This window comes from Chlorocebus sabaeus, chromosome 16 (genome assembly GCF_047675955.1).
Source record: "Chlorocebus sabaeus isolate Y175 chromosome 16, mChlSab1.0.hap1, whole genome shotgun sequence".
Taxonomy (NCBI): Eukaryota; Metazoa; Chordata; class Mammalia; order Primates; family Cercopithecidae; genus Chlorocebus; species Chlorocebus sabaeus.
This window is the reverse complement of record NC_132919.1, coordinates 7,763,773-7,779,228: the sequence shown is the minus strand read 5'-3', so window position 1 is coordinate 7,779,228 and position 15,456 is coordinate 7,763,773. Positions and strand designations below refer to the sequence as shown.

Here is a 15,456-nt window from a genome sequence, read left to right as displayed (position 1 = left end):
TTTCCAAAAGAGAAAAGTCAGCAGCATGCCATTTACTGGATTAGCAGCCAACCGAGTCAACTAATTAATACTTGCTTCCACCCCATCATCTCCCACTCATTTTGCAAGACTGTAGAGGAAAAAAGTAAGTAAAATATATGACTAAACTATGATTAGTTATTCTGTAACAAACATACGAGAATTTATCAATCCCAAATAGGATTCTCCTTAAATAGTTATCCTAGAGGGTTATGCACTTATTTTAATGAACCCTGTCCCATTGCTCAAAATATTAAAAACAAGCAAACAAACACACACCACTCCTCCTAGAATTACCTTCAGAGACGGTTTGGAAACCCTTTGATTTAAAAAAACAAAACAAAACAAAAAAAACTTTTATTGTCACACCTCCTTTGTATATAGACATTTGCCATATTTATCACTCACTTCATTCATTAATTTAGCAAGTATTTGTCTATTGAGTCCTATTATGGTGTGGCACAGGGATACAAAGGTGAACAAAACCAGACTCAGAACCTTCATATATCTTGCTGAGGAGAGAGACAATCACAGAACCACTAAATAAATACAAACTTCCTGTTCAAAGTCCAGAGAAAAGCACATGGTGTTACCGAGTCTGTAGTGGTTATTTGACATGGTGAGGTTAACACCAAGAGCTAAAGGATGAATAGGTGTTAATAAGGGTTAAGCAAGAGGGTTAAGAGCATATGCTAAGGCCTGTGGCAGAAAAGAACATACAAGCCAAAAGTACCCAAAGCCAGAGTGTCTAGAGAGGAGTGGAACAGAAAGTGAGACATGGGTAATGGTTGGGCACAATGGCTCACGCCTGTAATCCCAGTACCTTGGGAGGCTGAGGCTGGTGGGTCACTTGAGGTCAGGAGTTTGAGACCAGCCTGGCCAACATGGAGAAAACCTGTCTCTACTAAAAATACAAAAAAAAAAAAAAAAAAAAAAGCCACCTGTAGTCCCAGCTACTTGGAAAGCTGAGGCAGGAGAATCGCTTGAACCCAGGAGGCAGAGGTTGCAGTGAGCTGAGATCATGCCACTGCACTCCAGCCTGGGCGACAGAGCAAGACTCAGGAAGGAAGGAAGAAAGGAAGGGAGGGAGGGAGGGAGGGTGGGAGAGAAGACAGGCCAGCATGGGTAGGTTTGGAGCACACAGGGACTTACAGGGCACCTTACAATGTTATATTTATCTAGGCTAGGCGCAGTGGCTCACACCTGTAATCCCAGCACTTTGGGAGGCTGAGGCAGGTGGATCACTTGAGCCCAGGGGTTTGAGACCAGCCTGGGCAACATGGGGAGACCCCATCTCTACAAACATACAAGAATTAGCTGGGCATGGTAGCTCATACCTGTGTAGTCCCAGCTACTCGGAGTCTTAGGTGGGTAGGTGGCTTGTGTCTGGAAGATTGAGGCTGTAGTGAGCCAAGATTATGCCACTATGCTCCAGCCTGATGCTCAGAGCAAGATCCTGTCTCAAAAAATATAATATTTATCATACTGGGAAAAAAACAGTAGGAAGCCCTCTATATCAGTTATCTATGATACACAATAAATCACTACCAACATTAATGGCCTGAGATAACTTTTTATTTATTAATTTTAATTTTATTTTATTTTGAGATAGAGTCTCTCTGTGTCACTCAGGCTGGAGTACAGTGGTGCGATCTTGGCTCACTGCAACCTCCACCTCCCGGGTTCAAGCGATTCTCCTGCCTCAGCCTCCTGAGTAGCTGGGACTACAGGCGAGTGCCACCATGCCGAGCTGATTTTTTGTATTTTTAGTAGACAGGGTTTCACTATCTTGGCCAGGCTGGTCTTGAACTCCTGATCTGGCGATCCACCCGCCTCAGCCTCCCAAAGTGCTGAGATTACAGGCATGAGCCACCACACCCGGCCACTATTTATCTATTTATTTATTTATTTAGAGATGGAGTCTTGCTCTGTTGCCAGACTGGAGTGCAGTGGCACGATCTTGGCTCATTGCAGCCTTCGACTCCCTGGTTCAAGCGATTCTCCTGCCTCAGCCTCCCCAGTAGCTGGCATTACAGGCACGTGCCACCATGCCCAGCTAACTTTTGTATTTTTAGTAGAGACGGGGTTTCACCATGTTGTCCAGGAGGGTCTCGATTTCCTGATCTCGTGATCCGCCCGCCTCGGCCTCCTAAAGTGTTGGGATTACAGGCATGAGCCACCGTGCCTAGCCACTTTTTATTTATTTTTAAGAGGTGGGGTCTCGCTCTGTCACCCAGGCTGGAGTGCACTGATATGATCACGGCTCAGTGCAGCTTCGAAGTCCTGAGGCTCAAGTGATTCTCCCACCTCAGCCTACTGAGTAGCGGGAACGATGTGCACCACTGCGCCTGGCTTTTTTCTTTTCTTTTCTTTTTTTGTAAAGACAGGCTCTCACCACGATGCTCAGGCTGATCTCAAACTCCTGAGCTCAAGTGATCCTTCCATCTTGGTCTCCCAAAGTGCTAGGATTACAAGTGTGAGCCACCACACTCAGGAGAAATAACTTTTAAAAACTGTTCTTTTTCACGATTCTGTGGGCTGGTTAGGAGTTCCTTTGCTGTTTTCACCTAGGTTCACTCATGTCGCTGCACTCAAACAGCAGGTCAGATGAGCAGGAAAATGGAAAATGGCCTCACCAGCATGTCTGGCTGTTGGCTGGCGCTCCTCCGTGTGGCCTCTTCCTTACATGGTGGTCTCAGGGAGTGTTCCAAGGGGACAAAGGCAGAAGCTACAAGGCCTCTGACAGACTAGGTTCCAGAACTCACACATCACTTCTGCCACACCTATTGGTCAAAGCTAGTTACAAGACCAGCCCAGATTCAAGGGATAGAGAAAGAGACCCCAATTCTTGAAGTGAGAAGTACCAAAGTCACACTGCAAAGGAATTTGGGGCCACCATTAGTCTACCACCACATTAAAAGTTTTTTTTTTTTTTTTTTTTTTGAGACAGAGTCTTGCCCTGTTGCCCAGGCTGGAGCACACTGGTGCAATCTTGGCTCACTGCAACCTCCACCTCCTGGGTTCAAGCGATTCTCCTGCCTCAGCCTCCCAAGTAACTGGGACTACAGGTGCACGCCATCATGCCCAGGTAATTTTTTGGATTTTTAGTAAAGACTGGGTTTCACCATGTTGCTCAAGCTGGTCGCAAACTCCTAAACTCAGGCAATCCACTAGTCTCGGCCTCCCAAAGTGCTGGGATTACAGGCGTGAGTCACTGCACTCGGCCCATCATATATTTATTAACCATCGATACCTACCAGTCCCCCCTCCCCGCCTTTTTTTTTTGGAGACCGAGTCTCACTCTGTTGCCCAGACTGGAGTGTAGTGGCGTGATCTCCGCTCACTGCAACCTCCACCTGCCGGGTTCAAGCAATTCTCAATGCCTCAGCCTCCCGAATAGCTGGGACTACAGGTGTGAGCCACCATGCCTGTCTAATTTTTGTATTTTTAGTAGAGACGGGGTTTCACCATGTTGGCCAGGCTGGTCTTGAACTCCTGACCTCAAGCAATCCACCCGCCTTGGCCTCCCAAAATGCTGGGATTACAGGCAAGAGTCACCATACCCGGCCCTACCAGTTCCTTTTTAAGACCAAAAAGTTTTGAATTGTGACAGCATCACTGTAATAAGTAGACAGCTTCTCCCATGATTACAGACAATACCATTCAAAAGTTCTGAAATGTTTGCTTAAAAACAATGGTATACCTCCTCAGAAGAGATTACCCTCTAGGTTTTAACAATGAAGGTTAAAAAACCAGCTCTGCATTGCCTGTGATGGCTGGTAAATGCCATGGGTGTGGAGAAGCCCATCTTGCACATATTGGTCAAGAGGGATGTGTGTTGAAAATGTTGGGTACTGGCTGGGCATGGTGGTTCACGCCTGTAATCCCAGCACTTTGGGAGGCTAAGGCGGGTGGATCACCAGGTCAGGAGATCAAGACCATCCTGGCTAACACGGTGAAACCCCATTTCTCCTAAAAGTACAAAAAATTAGCTGGGCGTGGTGGCGGGCGCCTGTAGTCCCAGCTACTTGGGAGGTTGAGGCAGGAGAATGGCAGGAATCCAGGAGGCGGAGCTTGCAGTGAGCCGAGATGGTGCCACTGCACTTCAGCCTGGGTGACAGAGTGAGACTCTGTCTCAAAAAAAAAAAAAAAGAAAATGTTGGGTACTGAGAAATTAAGGTGAATTCAGTATAGGCTGGGGGCACAGGATAAGAATAGTAGCTAATATAGTACTTACCTGGTGTTTTACTGTGTACTGGACACTATTTGAAGCACCTTACGGCCGGGCGCGGTGGCTCACGCCTGTAATCCCAGCACTTTGGGAGGCCGAGGCGGGCGGATCACAAGGTCAGGAGATCGAGACCATGGTGAAACCCCGTCTCTACTAAAAAATAGAAAAAAATTAGCCGGGCGCAGTGGCGGGCGCCTGTAGTCCCAGCTACTCGGGAGGCTGAGGTAGGAGAATGGCGTGAACCCGGGAGGCGGAGCTTGCAGTGAGCCGAGATTGCGCCACTGCTCCAGCCTGGGCGACAGAGCGATACTCCGTCTCAAAAAAAAAAAAAAAAAAAAAAAAAAAAAAAAGAAGCACCTTACACATATAACCTCGTTCAGTCCTCATTATCCACATTTTTTATAGGAAACCAAGGCCCACATAAATTAAGTAACTTGCTCAAAGTGTCACAACTAGTAAGAGGTGGAAGCTAGGATCTGAACTCAAGCCAGCTGGCACTAGACTGTGTTATTACCTTCCACAACAGAACCTGGGCTGCAGGTCCAGGAGAGGAGGGTGAGAAGGCAGCTGTGTGTGGGTGTGGCACCATGAGGGGAATGTGGGTTGTGAGTACCATGTCCTGTTTACCAGTGGGAGAAGTCAGACCCCTGAGTCAGAACTTATGCTGGGGAGCTTTACTGGGGCCATCACGATGTGTGGGTGTCCAGGCCTCCGGAAGGAAAGGATTCCCAGCATTCCTAAAGCCATGGTCCTGGAATCTAGGTCCCTCCTTAGGCTAAGATACCAGCTGAGAGTTAAGCAGTTTGGGGAGAATGAAGTTTAAGAAGCCAGCCTTACAAGCAACACAGAGAGGTCATCTATAATGAGAATTGAGGGCAAAATCGAGTCAAAGGACCCGGGACCAAAGGTTGGGCAGAATGGGCAGTGTTTGGAAACTGAGTGGGATTGTGAAACTCACGCGAGCAACTGAACAGGCCGAGGGGGCTTTAGAGACCTGGGCCAATGATTGACGGCTGAGGCGCAGGGAGGGACCCGGGGATTTGCACAGGGTAGAATTAAGGAGCGCTGGTGTTGCGTTGGGGGAAGAAGGAAAGCCCCACCCCGCTCCCCGGCAGTGGGGAGGAAGGGAGGAATGGGTGCCACGGCCTCCAGGGCTCCGGTCCTGGCACAGCCTGGGCCGCCTCCCCGACTCCATCATCGCTATCATGCCAGGCCTCAAGCCTCCACCGCCCCCACACGTGCCGCCACGGGGAGCGGCCCGATCAAGGCGTGACGCTTCGAAGGGTGGGGCCTCACTTATTGCCCTATTTAAAGGGGAAAGAGGCCGCGGCGCCGGCCCCATAACCCGACCCGGGCCTCAGAAGAGTCAGTTCGTTCTGTTCACCGAGCCGGCCGCGTTAGCGACGCCCTCGAGTTGGCGGCGGGCACGATGCAGCTCTTGGTGAGGGTGCCCTCTCTTCCGGAGCGGGGCGAGCTGGACTGCAACATCTGCTACCGTCCTTTCAACCTCGGGGGCCGCGCGCCCCGCCGCCTGCCCGGGACGGCGCGCGCCCGCTGCGGCCACACGCTCTGCACCGCCTGCCTCCGCGAGCTGGCAGCGCGCGGGGACGGCAGCGGGACGGCCGCGCGCGTGGTGCGCCTGCGCCGCGTGGTCACGTGCCCCTTCTGCCGCGCGCCCTCGCCGCTCCCGCGCGGCGGCGTCACGGAGCTCGCTCTTGACTCGGACTTGTGGTCGCGATTGGAGGAAAAAGCGCGGGCCAAGTGCGAACGAGATGAGGCGGGGAACCCGGCCAAGGAAAGCAGCGACGCTGACAGAGAGGCCGAGGAGGAAGGGGAGAGCGAGAAGGGGGCGGGGCCTAGGAGCGCTGGATGGCGCGCGCTCCGGCGGCTCTGGGACAGGGTCCTGGCGCCCGCGCGGCGCTGGCGGCGTCCGCTGCCTAGCAACGGTGAGGGGCTACCAGGGGAGGATGCAGGGGAGAGAGCGCCGAGGAACACGGAGGTTGGTTGGCTTGCTCCTGCTGCCGCTAACCCTTCTTCTTTCCCCCAGTGCTCTACTGTCCGGAGATCAAGGACATTGCCCACCTGACCCGTTGCACGTTGTAACCGAGGAACTCGGAAGCCACAGCCGAAGGAAGGTGGGAGCTGCAGCCTCGCGGGGGCTGATATCAAGACTACTCTGTCTCAGATCCCAGGATTGACATGTGATAAGAGAGAGGAGCTGAGGGCAGGAGGGAACGCCCTGGGAGGTGTTGATGATGAGTTGGGGAGGTTCCTAGACGAACTCGCCCCCATCTACTGACTGTGCCAGTCTTACATTTTCAGGATGGAGTGGCCAAGGGATGATATAAACAAAGCCTACGTTACTGTGGGAAGAAGACAGACTGTTTTCTTAGCTGGGACTTTGGCTTTTGTCCAGGGTGGCTCTGGTGTGTGGGAGCAACAGGTCCCGTTTTAGCAATTCTTTGTCAATGGTTTGAATTTTTTTTTTTTTTTAAGATGGAATGGGAGAGAAGAGGCTAATTTTCGCGTCATGTTAATCTCACTTCTCTGGCATGTAAGGGTGCTGGTATGCCTGCTGTCTCCCCACTCCCAGTTCTGTGTTCCAAAAATTGAGTTGGCTCCCTGCCTGTGACTATGATTAGGAGTCTTGCTTCATTTCAGAATCTACCTTCAGCCTGCTAGGGCAGGTATCAGAAATTCCAAAGGGCATTTATATGAGGCACCTAATTAGAGCCGATCAAAGTAGGAAAGGAGAGCCATTTGAAAGGCATCATATTTCAAACTTTTGCTATTATCTGTGTTATCTTTACAGTCACAGGGAACACTGGCGCTACTGAAAAGATACTTATACAATTTTAAGTGTCTTTAAAATTTGTGTCCCATAATGGGACATCACCTATTGTATATATGCCATGTATTCTATTTTAGAATCCTGTAAGTATCTTATGACCATATAGTCATAGTCAAGAAACCAGCAGCGTTGGTATACTGTCGATGGAAGTGCATAATCTCACTCCAGGATCCCACTCCAGACTTCTTGAATCAGACTCTGGCAGGGTTGTGTTTTTTTGTTTTTGTTTTTGAGACAGTCTCACTCTGTCGCCCAGGCTGGAGTGCAGTGGCGCAATCTCACCTTACTGCAGCCTCCACCTCCCAGGTTCAAGCGATTCTCCTGCCTCACCCGCCAGAGTAGCTGGGATTACAGGCGCCTACCACCACGCCTGGCTAATTTTTGTATTTTTAGTAGAGATGGGGTTTTGCTGTGTTGGTCAGGCTGGTCTCAAACTCCTGACCTCAGGTGATGCGCCCACCTCGGCCTCCCAAAGTGCTGGAATTATAGGAGTGTCACCGCGCCTGGCCAGACTCTGGCATTTTAACAATCCCAGGTGATTTGTGTGCATGTGAAAATGTAAGTATCATTGGTCTAGATCCTAGACTCTCTAAGATATCACCACTGTAGGTAGAATATTTAAAACATAGTAAGTATGACTGATAGATTGTTTTATCCAAAGTTCTAAAGTAACATTCTATTGCTAAAGAAATCCTAACCTACTGTTAAATTTTTCTCTTAAAAATGTGAACTTATTAAGTATTAACCTCAATTTTTAGGGGTCTCCAACCTTTTTAAAATATTTTTGATTGACAAATCATATACACTTATGGTTTATAAACCTCAATTTTTGTAACCCTATTTTGGCATTTTCCTGTCCTTACGTCTCAGCTTAAATGCTCTCTCTTCTGGGAGGCCTTCTTCTGCCTTCAGCATAGTAGAGCCTTTTCCCCACCCCTCTGTAACATAACGCCGTTTTATTTTTACTGCTTTTATTTTCATGTTTTGTGGGTGTCCTCACTGGAGTGTAAGCCCCATGGGAGCAAGGGCTGACCTGTGACTGTTTTATGTCCAGGGCCAACAGCAGTGTTACTGTATAATATGTACTCAATAAATATTTGTTGGCTTTATATCTTATTTTTTTAATATAATAGCCTTGTGAACTAAATGTCTGGCCTCTCTCAATCTCTGAGAATCTCTGTTTAGTGAGCAATAAACATCAAGGAAGTGCCTAGCAGTTCAAATCTTTGGTAAGCTAGACAGATCTGACCCTCAACTCCTTAAAAAAAAAAAAAAAGTGTGCCTTTGCTTCATACTGGAACTGAACCTGTGGAGCTGTAGTGACCTCTACTGACTCTTAGGGGAACTAAAGTGCAACTTGAAGGTGGTAAGGATGATCAAAAGGATGGCTGGAAGGCAGTTTTGAATCTTGCTAGGCACTCCTCCCACTACATTTCTGTCCAGTAAGTCCCACTCTCTCTAAAGTCAACCTGAGGCCATGTAGGTATCTGCTGCTCACCCTCCTTCTCTACACTGAGCCCATCACATAGTTGGAGCTGGAAGAACCTCAGTTTTAGTGAATAATCCAAGAGATAAAAATGAGGAAAAGGAAAAAGTCGTAAGATTTTTTTAAAAAGAAAAGGCAGAAAGCAACAACTTTTCTTATCCCTCCCCCAAAACTCCCCCCCCCCATAAAAAATAACAGAGCACACAGAAAGGAAAGTATAATTTATATGTACAACCAATAAACCTGATACAGAAGAGGGGATCAGGACAGACCAGGAGTGGGTGTGAAGAGAGACTGGGAAAGGGGCAGCAAGAAAGTGAAGGGGCAGCAAAGAGGAAGTGGGGGGTTCGCCATGCAAACTGCCACTCTCCCCGGCCCCTCCTGGGAGGGGGGATGTGCCCACATTTCCCTTGCCTGCCCTCCACTATTTTGCTCTGGTCCCAATGACAAGGTAGCTCCCAAGACCCTGACTAGGTCCCCTGCCTGACTTAACGCAAATTTAGTCTGTATCTAGGCCTTGAGGAGGGAGGGTAGTAGAAGTCTTCAGGAACCTAAGCCCCAGAGCTGGGGGCTTCCCCCCGACCGCCGTCTGGCCCATTGTATTCTCTCCCACCCTTCTAGGTGACCTGGGTCCCTAGAACAGGTTGGGGAGCTCCTCTTTGGCTTGAAGGAGTATCACCCAACCATTACTCTTTGTAGGGGTGGTCCTTGGTCCCTAGGGAGGGGGGAACATTCCCAACACAAGATGCCGGTACACAGGAGGTAACTGAGCCAGTGAACGGCGCCTTTATTCTGAGGCTGAACAGCAATTGACTTCCTCCCTCATAACTGCTCCACCCTCCATGTGGGGAGAGGTAGGGAACGGTAACATGCAGCCACCCCTCCTCGTCCCTTCCTCCCTCCCAGGACTCATTTTCATCCCTCTCTAAAAGTCCCCCTCCTCTCTTCAAAGCTCTCTCCCCCGCAAAAGTTTCTAAAGGCCAGGCAAGGCTAATTCTCCACTTCTGCATGAGATGGAGCTGATTCTGCAGGGAAACAGCTGGGGAGGCTCCACCTCTTGCCTCCCCACAACCATTTACTGGGAAGTTGTGTATACTTGGCGACGGGGGAGGAAGGTACTTGGAAGACCCTGCCAGCTGTCTCCCACCCAGACCTCTTCTCACCAGCACAGTCTTCAAGGCTTGGTGGGAAAGGCGCGTGGGAGTGGAGAAAGGGCCCTTCTTGAAGAGAGGAGCTGCAGAGAGGGGCAAAGGGGTTCCTAGCCCAGTGATGGCCCAAGGGGTGGGGAAGGTGGAGGGCTGGCAGCAGGCCCCAGCACTTGAGCTGGGGGTCGGCCTCGGGGACGGGGCCTGGGTGAAGGGCAGGCCTGGGATCCAGTCAGTCGTCTATACAGATCACCTCCCCGGCTCGGGGCTCCTTCCGATCCAGCCCGTCTGACACCAATGCCCCCACCATTTCCTTCTCCTTCTTCACCAGCACTGGAGGGCCGTTGGTGGCGGCTGTTTGGGAAAGGGGTAAGGAAAGATCAATTCCCACATCACTCCCAAACATCACTTCATGACAGTGGTGAATTCTCACTTCTAGGCCACCTCCTGCCACTTCCAGTTGCCCCAGGTAAGGGTGGGAAGACAAGGGCAAACCCCCTTCTCTGAGATTCCACTTTGTGTTACCTCATTGAACACATGTTCCCACTCTATACCCCTCGGGTTTCATATTCACTTTCCCTTGAAGGAACCTGGAGGGAGGTGGCTTGGGTAGAAGACACCAAGTCACAGATCTACTAAAACTCTGGTTTTTGATAAAGGAGATCAAAGAGGGGTTAAGAAAGGGATGGGGGGACAGCCTAGAACAACTCTATCCCATAAAACACCAGATGCCACCAAGGAAATGAGATGGACTAGAGCAGTTAAAGGGCAGCTGAGCAGAAATAAAGTTTGGCGAAGAAGGAGTGTGAGTAGCTGGGGTAGGAAAACACCAGCTGACCTGTGATGAAGGACCCTGCAGGCATCTGGCTGTAATTGGCGCCTGCGGCGGCCAGGGCCCCTACGGGTGCGGCGCTGAAGGCTGCCCCGTACCCCGGAGGTGTAGCGTAGGGACCCGGGGGGAAGGCCTGGAACAGAGAGTAAGCAGAAGTTGGAGTTAGTTCATAGTCTGTGAGAGGAAAGAAGCTGTAGGGGAGACATTAGGAGCCACACTCCACAGCTACTGAGGGTAGGATACACAGGCAGGCAGACTCACTCAAGGGTGACGACTGTGTTCTAGCAAGATGTTTTTCCATATTGTATAGGATTCTGATGGAAGTGTTTGTATGTGTGCAGGAGGAACCCAAACAGGGAAAACTGGAGCTAGGGGGAAAGAGGGTTACCGGTGTGGGGTGAGGCTCCGTGCCCTTGCTGGCCAGCCGGCTGAGGATGCTGCGCTCGGACATCTGAAGGCGGGCTGCGATGGGGGGTATTCGGGATAGCGTGGCTGGCAGGCGGGTCACGTCCGCCTTCATGTCGCTCAGCAACTCCTCCAGCTGGTTCAGAACTGGGGCCCGGGCCACAGAGAAAGAAGGGCAAGAGAAAGACAGGGAAATAGAGAGATGGAGCCAGGAAAAGAGAGGCATCAGATGGACAGATACAGACAGAAAAAGAGCGAGAGAGGAGGACACAGATGTCAAAGAACCAGAGATCAAGAAAGTAAAAGAAGTAGACAAAAAACAGAAGCAACTCAGGGGAAAAGAAAAAGTGTCAGGAAAAGAGAGAGAACAGATCACCACAGAAGACAGATGGAGAGAAAGGAGAAAGAAAAAGGGAGCATGGAGGAAAGGAAGATGGGGGGACATTGGAAGACATGGGGGCGGGGAGTTGTCAGAACATCTCATACTGGAAGAGCAAGGTTTGGGGTTGGGGATGATGGGGAGGAAATAGTCAGGAGGCATGGGAGGTGGTAAGTGTCAAAGCTTTAAGGAATCAAGATTTTAATATGTAAGGGGAGAGGGAGGTTAGAAGGTCAGTATTACAGATTCAAGGAATTAGAACAGGGATCAAAGGGGCCAGGAGTCAGTGACTACATCAGGCAGGATTAGATGGTTAGAGGGCTTTGGATATAATCTCTATCATTGGCAAGGTAAGAGGCGGTAGGAGGAAAGGTCGAAGGTCAAAGGGAAGTTTCATGGAGTAGGGTCAGAGGGTTGGATGGGTGGTAGTTTCTGCCTCATGGGGTGAAACAGATGTGAGGGAATGTGATTTGTTTGACCAGAGCCAGGGATTTGTATGGTGCACACACAGTCCAAGGCCCCTAACTGGATGATGTCGGCAGCATGGCAGGGATGCGGCTCCACCGCCAGTGAAGAGGCCCCACTGTGTAGAGGGGACATGGAGGCTGGGGCAGGCCCCTCTATGGGGCATGGTTGTGAATGCTATCAGGTGTGGGTGAGGGTTGGTTTGCACAAGTCCTAGAGGCTAAAATCGAAGGGGGTGCCAGGTCGGTAGGGGTGGGGTTAGAGGTCAGAGGGGGTGGTTCAGAGGGTAGAGGGGTCAGGGGGTGGGAAGATTTTGAGGGGTGCGGGGTGAAGACTTACGCAGCGTTGTGGGCCCTCCCCCGCGCGGGGCCGCCGCGGCCCTTACCCTTGTGCAGGACGGCGTTGGCCGGCTTGTTCCCCGCCAGCGACTCCTTGGAGAGGTGCTGGTGGCTCTCGGCCAGGCACTCGGCCTCGGCGAAGCGGGCGTGGAGGGCCATGGCGGGGTGCGCCGGCTCCTGTGACAGGTTCAGGTAGGCCGCCCGCCGCAGCTGCTCCTCAATCACCAGCGCCTGCTCCAGGAGCTGAGGGCACAGGGTTGGGAGGTGAAGGCAGGGCTCTGCCAGCAGTGAGTGAGTGGCGGGCGGGGGGACTGGACACAGCAGGAGACCCACCCTGCCCTCACTGCTGGCCCAAAGCACTCCTACCTCCAAACCAACTGCGAACCTAGCATCAACCCTGACCCAGACCACACTCCCAAGCACAAGGTTACACTTTGGTCTTGGCTCCAAACATCACCTCAGCCCTGAAGGTGTTAACCTTCCCTAGGTTCCAATTAGATCTGGCCTCACTTCTGACCCAAGCCCGTCTATAACCCGTTCCTGTCCTCCCTCATTCCCACCTTGAACCTCCGGGCCAGGAACTTATTTTTCATCTCCAGAAAGTTCCCCTTATTGGCTTCAGTTTTAAATGGCTCGTTGATAATGGCAAATTGAGCATCATTCTGGATGTCCTGCCACCGTGCATAGCCATGGCTACCAATGAAGGAAAGGGAACCATCAAGGAATTTAACAGGAATGGGCTTGGCTTTGAACACTTCTTCCTTTTGGCCTGACTCCCCAAAGTGTGGCAGTAGCCCTGTCCCTGGGTGTGAAATCATCATCCTTTTTTTTTTTTTTTTTTTTTTGCCAGCTTGAGAGAACCTTTTCCTTCTTGCACGTGTGTCAAAGGATACAGGACAATCCCAGCCAGAAGCCAGTAGTCGTGTCTTCTGTGCCAGATCTCATTGAGTTTGCCCGAGGAAATAGCTGCCCGTTCCTCATTCTGCCACAGTGTGTGAAGCTCTGCAAAGGCGGCAGCAGACAGAAGAGGCAACAAGGGTTTGCAGACTGCACTCAGTCCAACAGACAGGTACAGATGGGGAAACTGAATAATGAAAGGGAACTAAGGGCTCCTGAAGAGGAATGGGTAAAGGTTAGGTTAGGAGTTCGGAACAAACTCCGTTACTAACCAGGTTCGAGTTAGAATTAAGAATAAAGGTGGGATTAGAGCCAGCTTTGGAGTTAAGAGGGATACTTAAGAAAGATTTAGAGCAAGGATTGGAGTCATCATGCAACATACTTCATTGGAAGTTAGTTGGAATTAAAGGTAGCAGGAAGCCTCAGGCAAAACGAGAAACCCCATGAGGATGAGCAGATCCCCTTGAGGAGCAGAAAGCATCGAGAGTCTCCCCAACCTGTGAAGCCACCATCTGCGATATTGAACATGAACCGGGGCTTCTCTGTCTTTTCCTCTCGTCGCCCATTGGACCGTGGCTCATCTCGAGGCCCTGGTCGAAGCTCCCGGTCACCTTTTACATCTTCTGCTAGGACAGACAGGCCAAAGCTCACACCTCAGGACACCCTCCTCCCAGGTCCCAAGACTACTATCTGTACTGTGCTGTCCTGGCCTTTCAAACAGCTACCCGCCCAGGACCCAAGCATTTGGTTCCCCAGACTCCACCTCCCCTGATGCCCTCAGGGACCCAGGTGTCCGGTCCTTCCACCCATTACCTCTCTTGCCCAAATCCCCTGTTTCCCCCTCCGGCCTCTCCCTGTGTTCCTGTCCATCCATCGGCTTCTCCTCCCCCCTTTCTCCTGGCGTCGACTCTGTGGCTGTGGGAGGGGGTAGGGGATAGGAAGGGAGGATGTTACCCTCATCCTCTGACCCCAGAAGAGGGACATCCCAAATTCTAATCCCCCATCACTCCTAAGGCCATGCACCCACCTGACTTCTCTCTGTCCCCACGGTACCCAGGTTCAAGCTCCATCTCTCCAGGTACCCCTGGCACCTCATCCTCTAGAGGAATCTTCCTTGGCTCCAGCCGCTCCCCGAGTGATGGGGCTGGGCTGGGGGCATCAACCTGTAAGAGGACAATGGGGTCAGGATGAGCTGGAGGGCTCCCAGGCATCTGGCCTCTAAGCCTCCTCCCCTCCCACTCCACAGGGGAATCCAGGGAGCCACACACCTCTGTGTCCATCTTCTCCCCAATTCTGCTGTTCTTCTCTGGCTTTTCCTCCTGGTTTTCAGCTTCCTCCTTCTCAAGAGGAGTCCTTATGCCTTCTCCTTTCTCACTTGGAGCTGGAGTAGCTGCGGGGAAGGCACAGTGATAAAGACAGAGCTTCTATTGCCCTGACTCCTGGCTCCCTTTCTCTCTCCCACCATCCTGATTTCTGATTACCAGGTTTAGAGGTGCAGGGACTGTTGGTAGCAGAAGCCTCAGGAGTGGTGGGAGACGTTTTGGTAGGAGAGGAGGCTCTGGAGGAGCGCTTAGAGTCAGCACTGGGGTCGGGCATCAGTTCTGGCATTGACCAACGCCCATTGATGTGCTCAAATTCCTGCACCTGGGGTGGGAAGGACAGGTGCCAGCTCCAGGCACTTACAGACATACAGACAGGAAGCTCCAGTCTCCTCCGTCTCACACCAGCGCGAGCTTACAACTCAGGGACAGAGGCAGAGGAAGGACAGAGACTAGGCAGCCAGCTTGATTTTTGGGGTGAGAGGAAGACTGATACCTTCTTCTTGACGAGAGACATGACTCCAATGCGGGTCAGCACCTGCTGGCGACTCAGTCCCTCCCGAGGGACCCCATCGGCAAAGGTTTCAGAGCCGTCTGCCCCAGGCTCACACAGATGGCGCATGAACAAAGATACATAGGCCCTAAGAAGCATGGGGTGGGAGGACGGTTAGGGGAGCCACAGAAGGGTATAGGGCAGTGAGGAGATGCAAGGATGACTGAGGACCCCCAAGTCCCCAAATCCCCAGGTGCTCCAGGGCTCCTCCCCTGGGCCTCTCACTCTCACCATTACCAGCCCTCCAAGTCCTAACCGTGCCCCTGTGCCCCATCCCTGGCCTTTCCCCTTGGCCTTGGTACTTAATTCCTGGGCCCCATCAGTCAGCTCTTCATCCTTTCCACCAGCTCCTCCTGCCAGGTGATTGTGGCCAAGTAAATGTGAGGCTAGGACAGCCCAGGAGAGGTTCCTTGCTTCAACACCTCTCCCCTGGGGAGGATGCCTGGCCCCTCTACTCTAGGCTCGGCTGAGGGGAGGTGGGGTGGGCTGAGACCACCCCCCAGGAAATCGAGCCAGGAAGTGTTGTATGGCAGGGAG

General features: G+C 51.5%; 2 protein-coding genes and 1 non-coding gene across 14 annotated transcripts in view; 1 reads left to right on the top strand and 2 right to left on the bottom strand.

Moving 5' to 3' along the window:
* The first annotated feature begins 5,172 nt into the window (after positions 1–5,172).
* Positions 5,173–8,233, top strand: RNF227 (ring finger protein 227). Its single transcript, XM_008010211.3, has 2 exons — positions 5,173–6,195; positions 6,297–8,233. Exons 1-2 carry the CDS (start codon positions 5,679–5,681, stop codon positions 6,350–6,352), a joined length of 573 nt encoding a protein of 190 aa, XP_008008402.2. The 5' UTR covers positions 5,173–5,678; the 3' UTR covers positions 6,353–8,233.
* Positions 8,234–8,792: 559 nt separating this feature from the next.
* Positions 8,793–15,456, bottom strand: part of CHD3 (chromodomain helicase DNA binding protein 3) — a 28,294-nt gene continuing 21,630 nt past the window's right edge. For 4 of the 12 annotated variants that reach the window (XM_037987836.2, XM_037987838.2, XM_008010217.3 and 1 more), the window contains 12 exons: positions 14,863–15,007; positions 14,529–14,691; positions 14,316–14,437; positions 14,075–14,210; positions 13,861–13,962; positions 13,545–13,673; positions 13,044–13,152; positions 12,711–12,843; positions 12,152–12,393; positions 10,952–11,115; positions 10,570–10,696; positions 8,793–10,085 (listed from right to left, as the gene is read on the bottom strand). In XM_037987836.2, coding sequence (XP_037843764.1) covers positions 9,845–10,085; positions 10,570–10,696; positions 10,952–11,115; positions 12,152–12,393; positions 12,711–12,843; positions 13,044–13,152; positions 13,545–13,673; positions 13,861–13,962; positions 14,075–14,210; positions 14,316–14,437; positions 14,529–14,691; positions 14,863–15,007 — 1,813 coding nt within the window. In that variant the 3' untranslated portion in view covers positions 8,793–9,844. The remainder of the gene's footprint in view (positions 10,086–10,569; positions 10,697–10,951; positions 11,116–12,151; positions 12,394–12,710; positions 12,844–13,043; positions 13,153–13,544; positions 13,674–13,860; positions 13,963–14,074; positions 14,211–14,315; positions 14,438–14,528; positions 14,692–14,862; positions 15,008–15,456) is intronic. The other 8 variants (XM_037987841.2, XM_037987847.2, XM_037987842.2 and 5 more) reach the window with 5 other exon arrangements.
* Positions 15,296–15,434, bottom strand: LOC119620381 (small Cajal body-specific RNA 21). Its single transcript, XR_005236914.1, has one exon.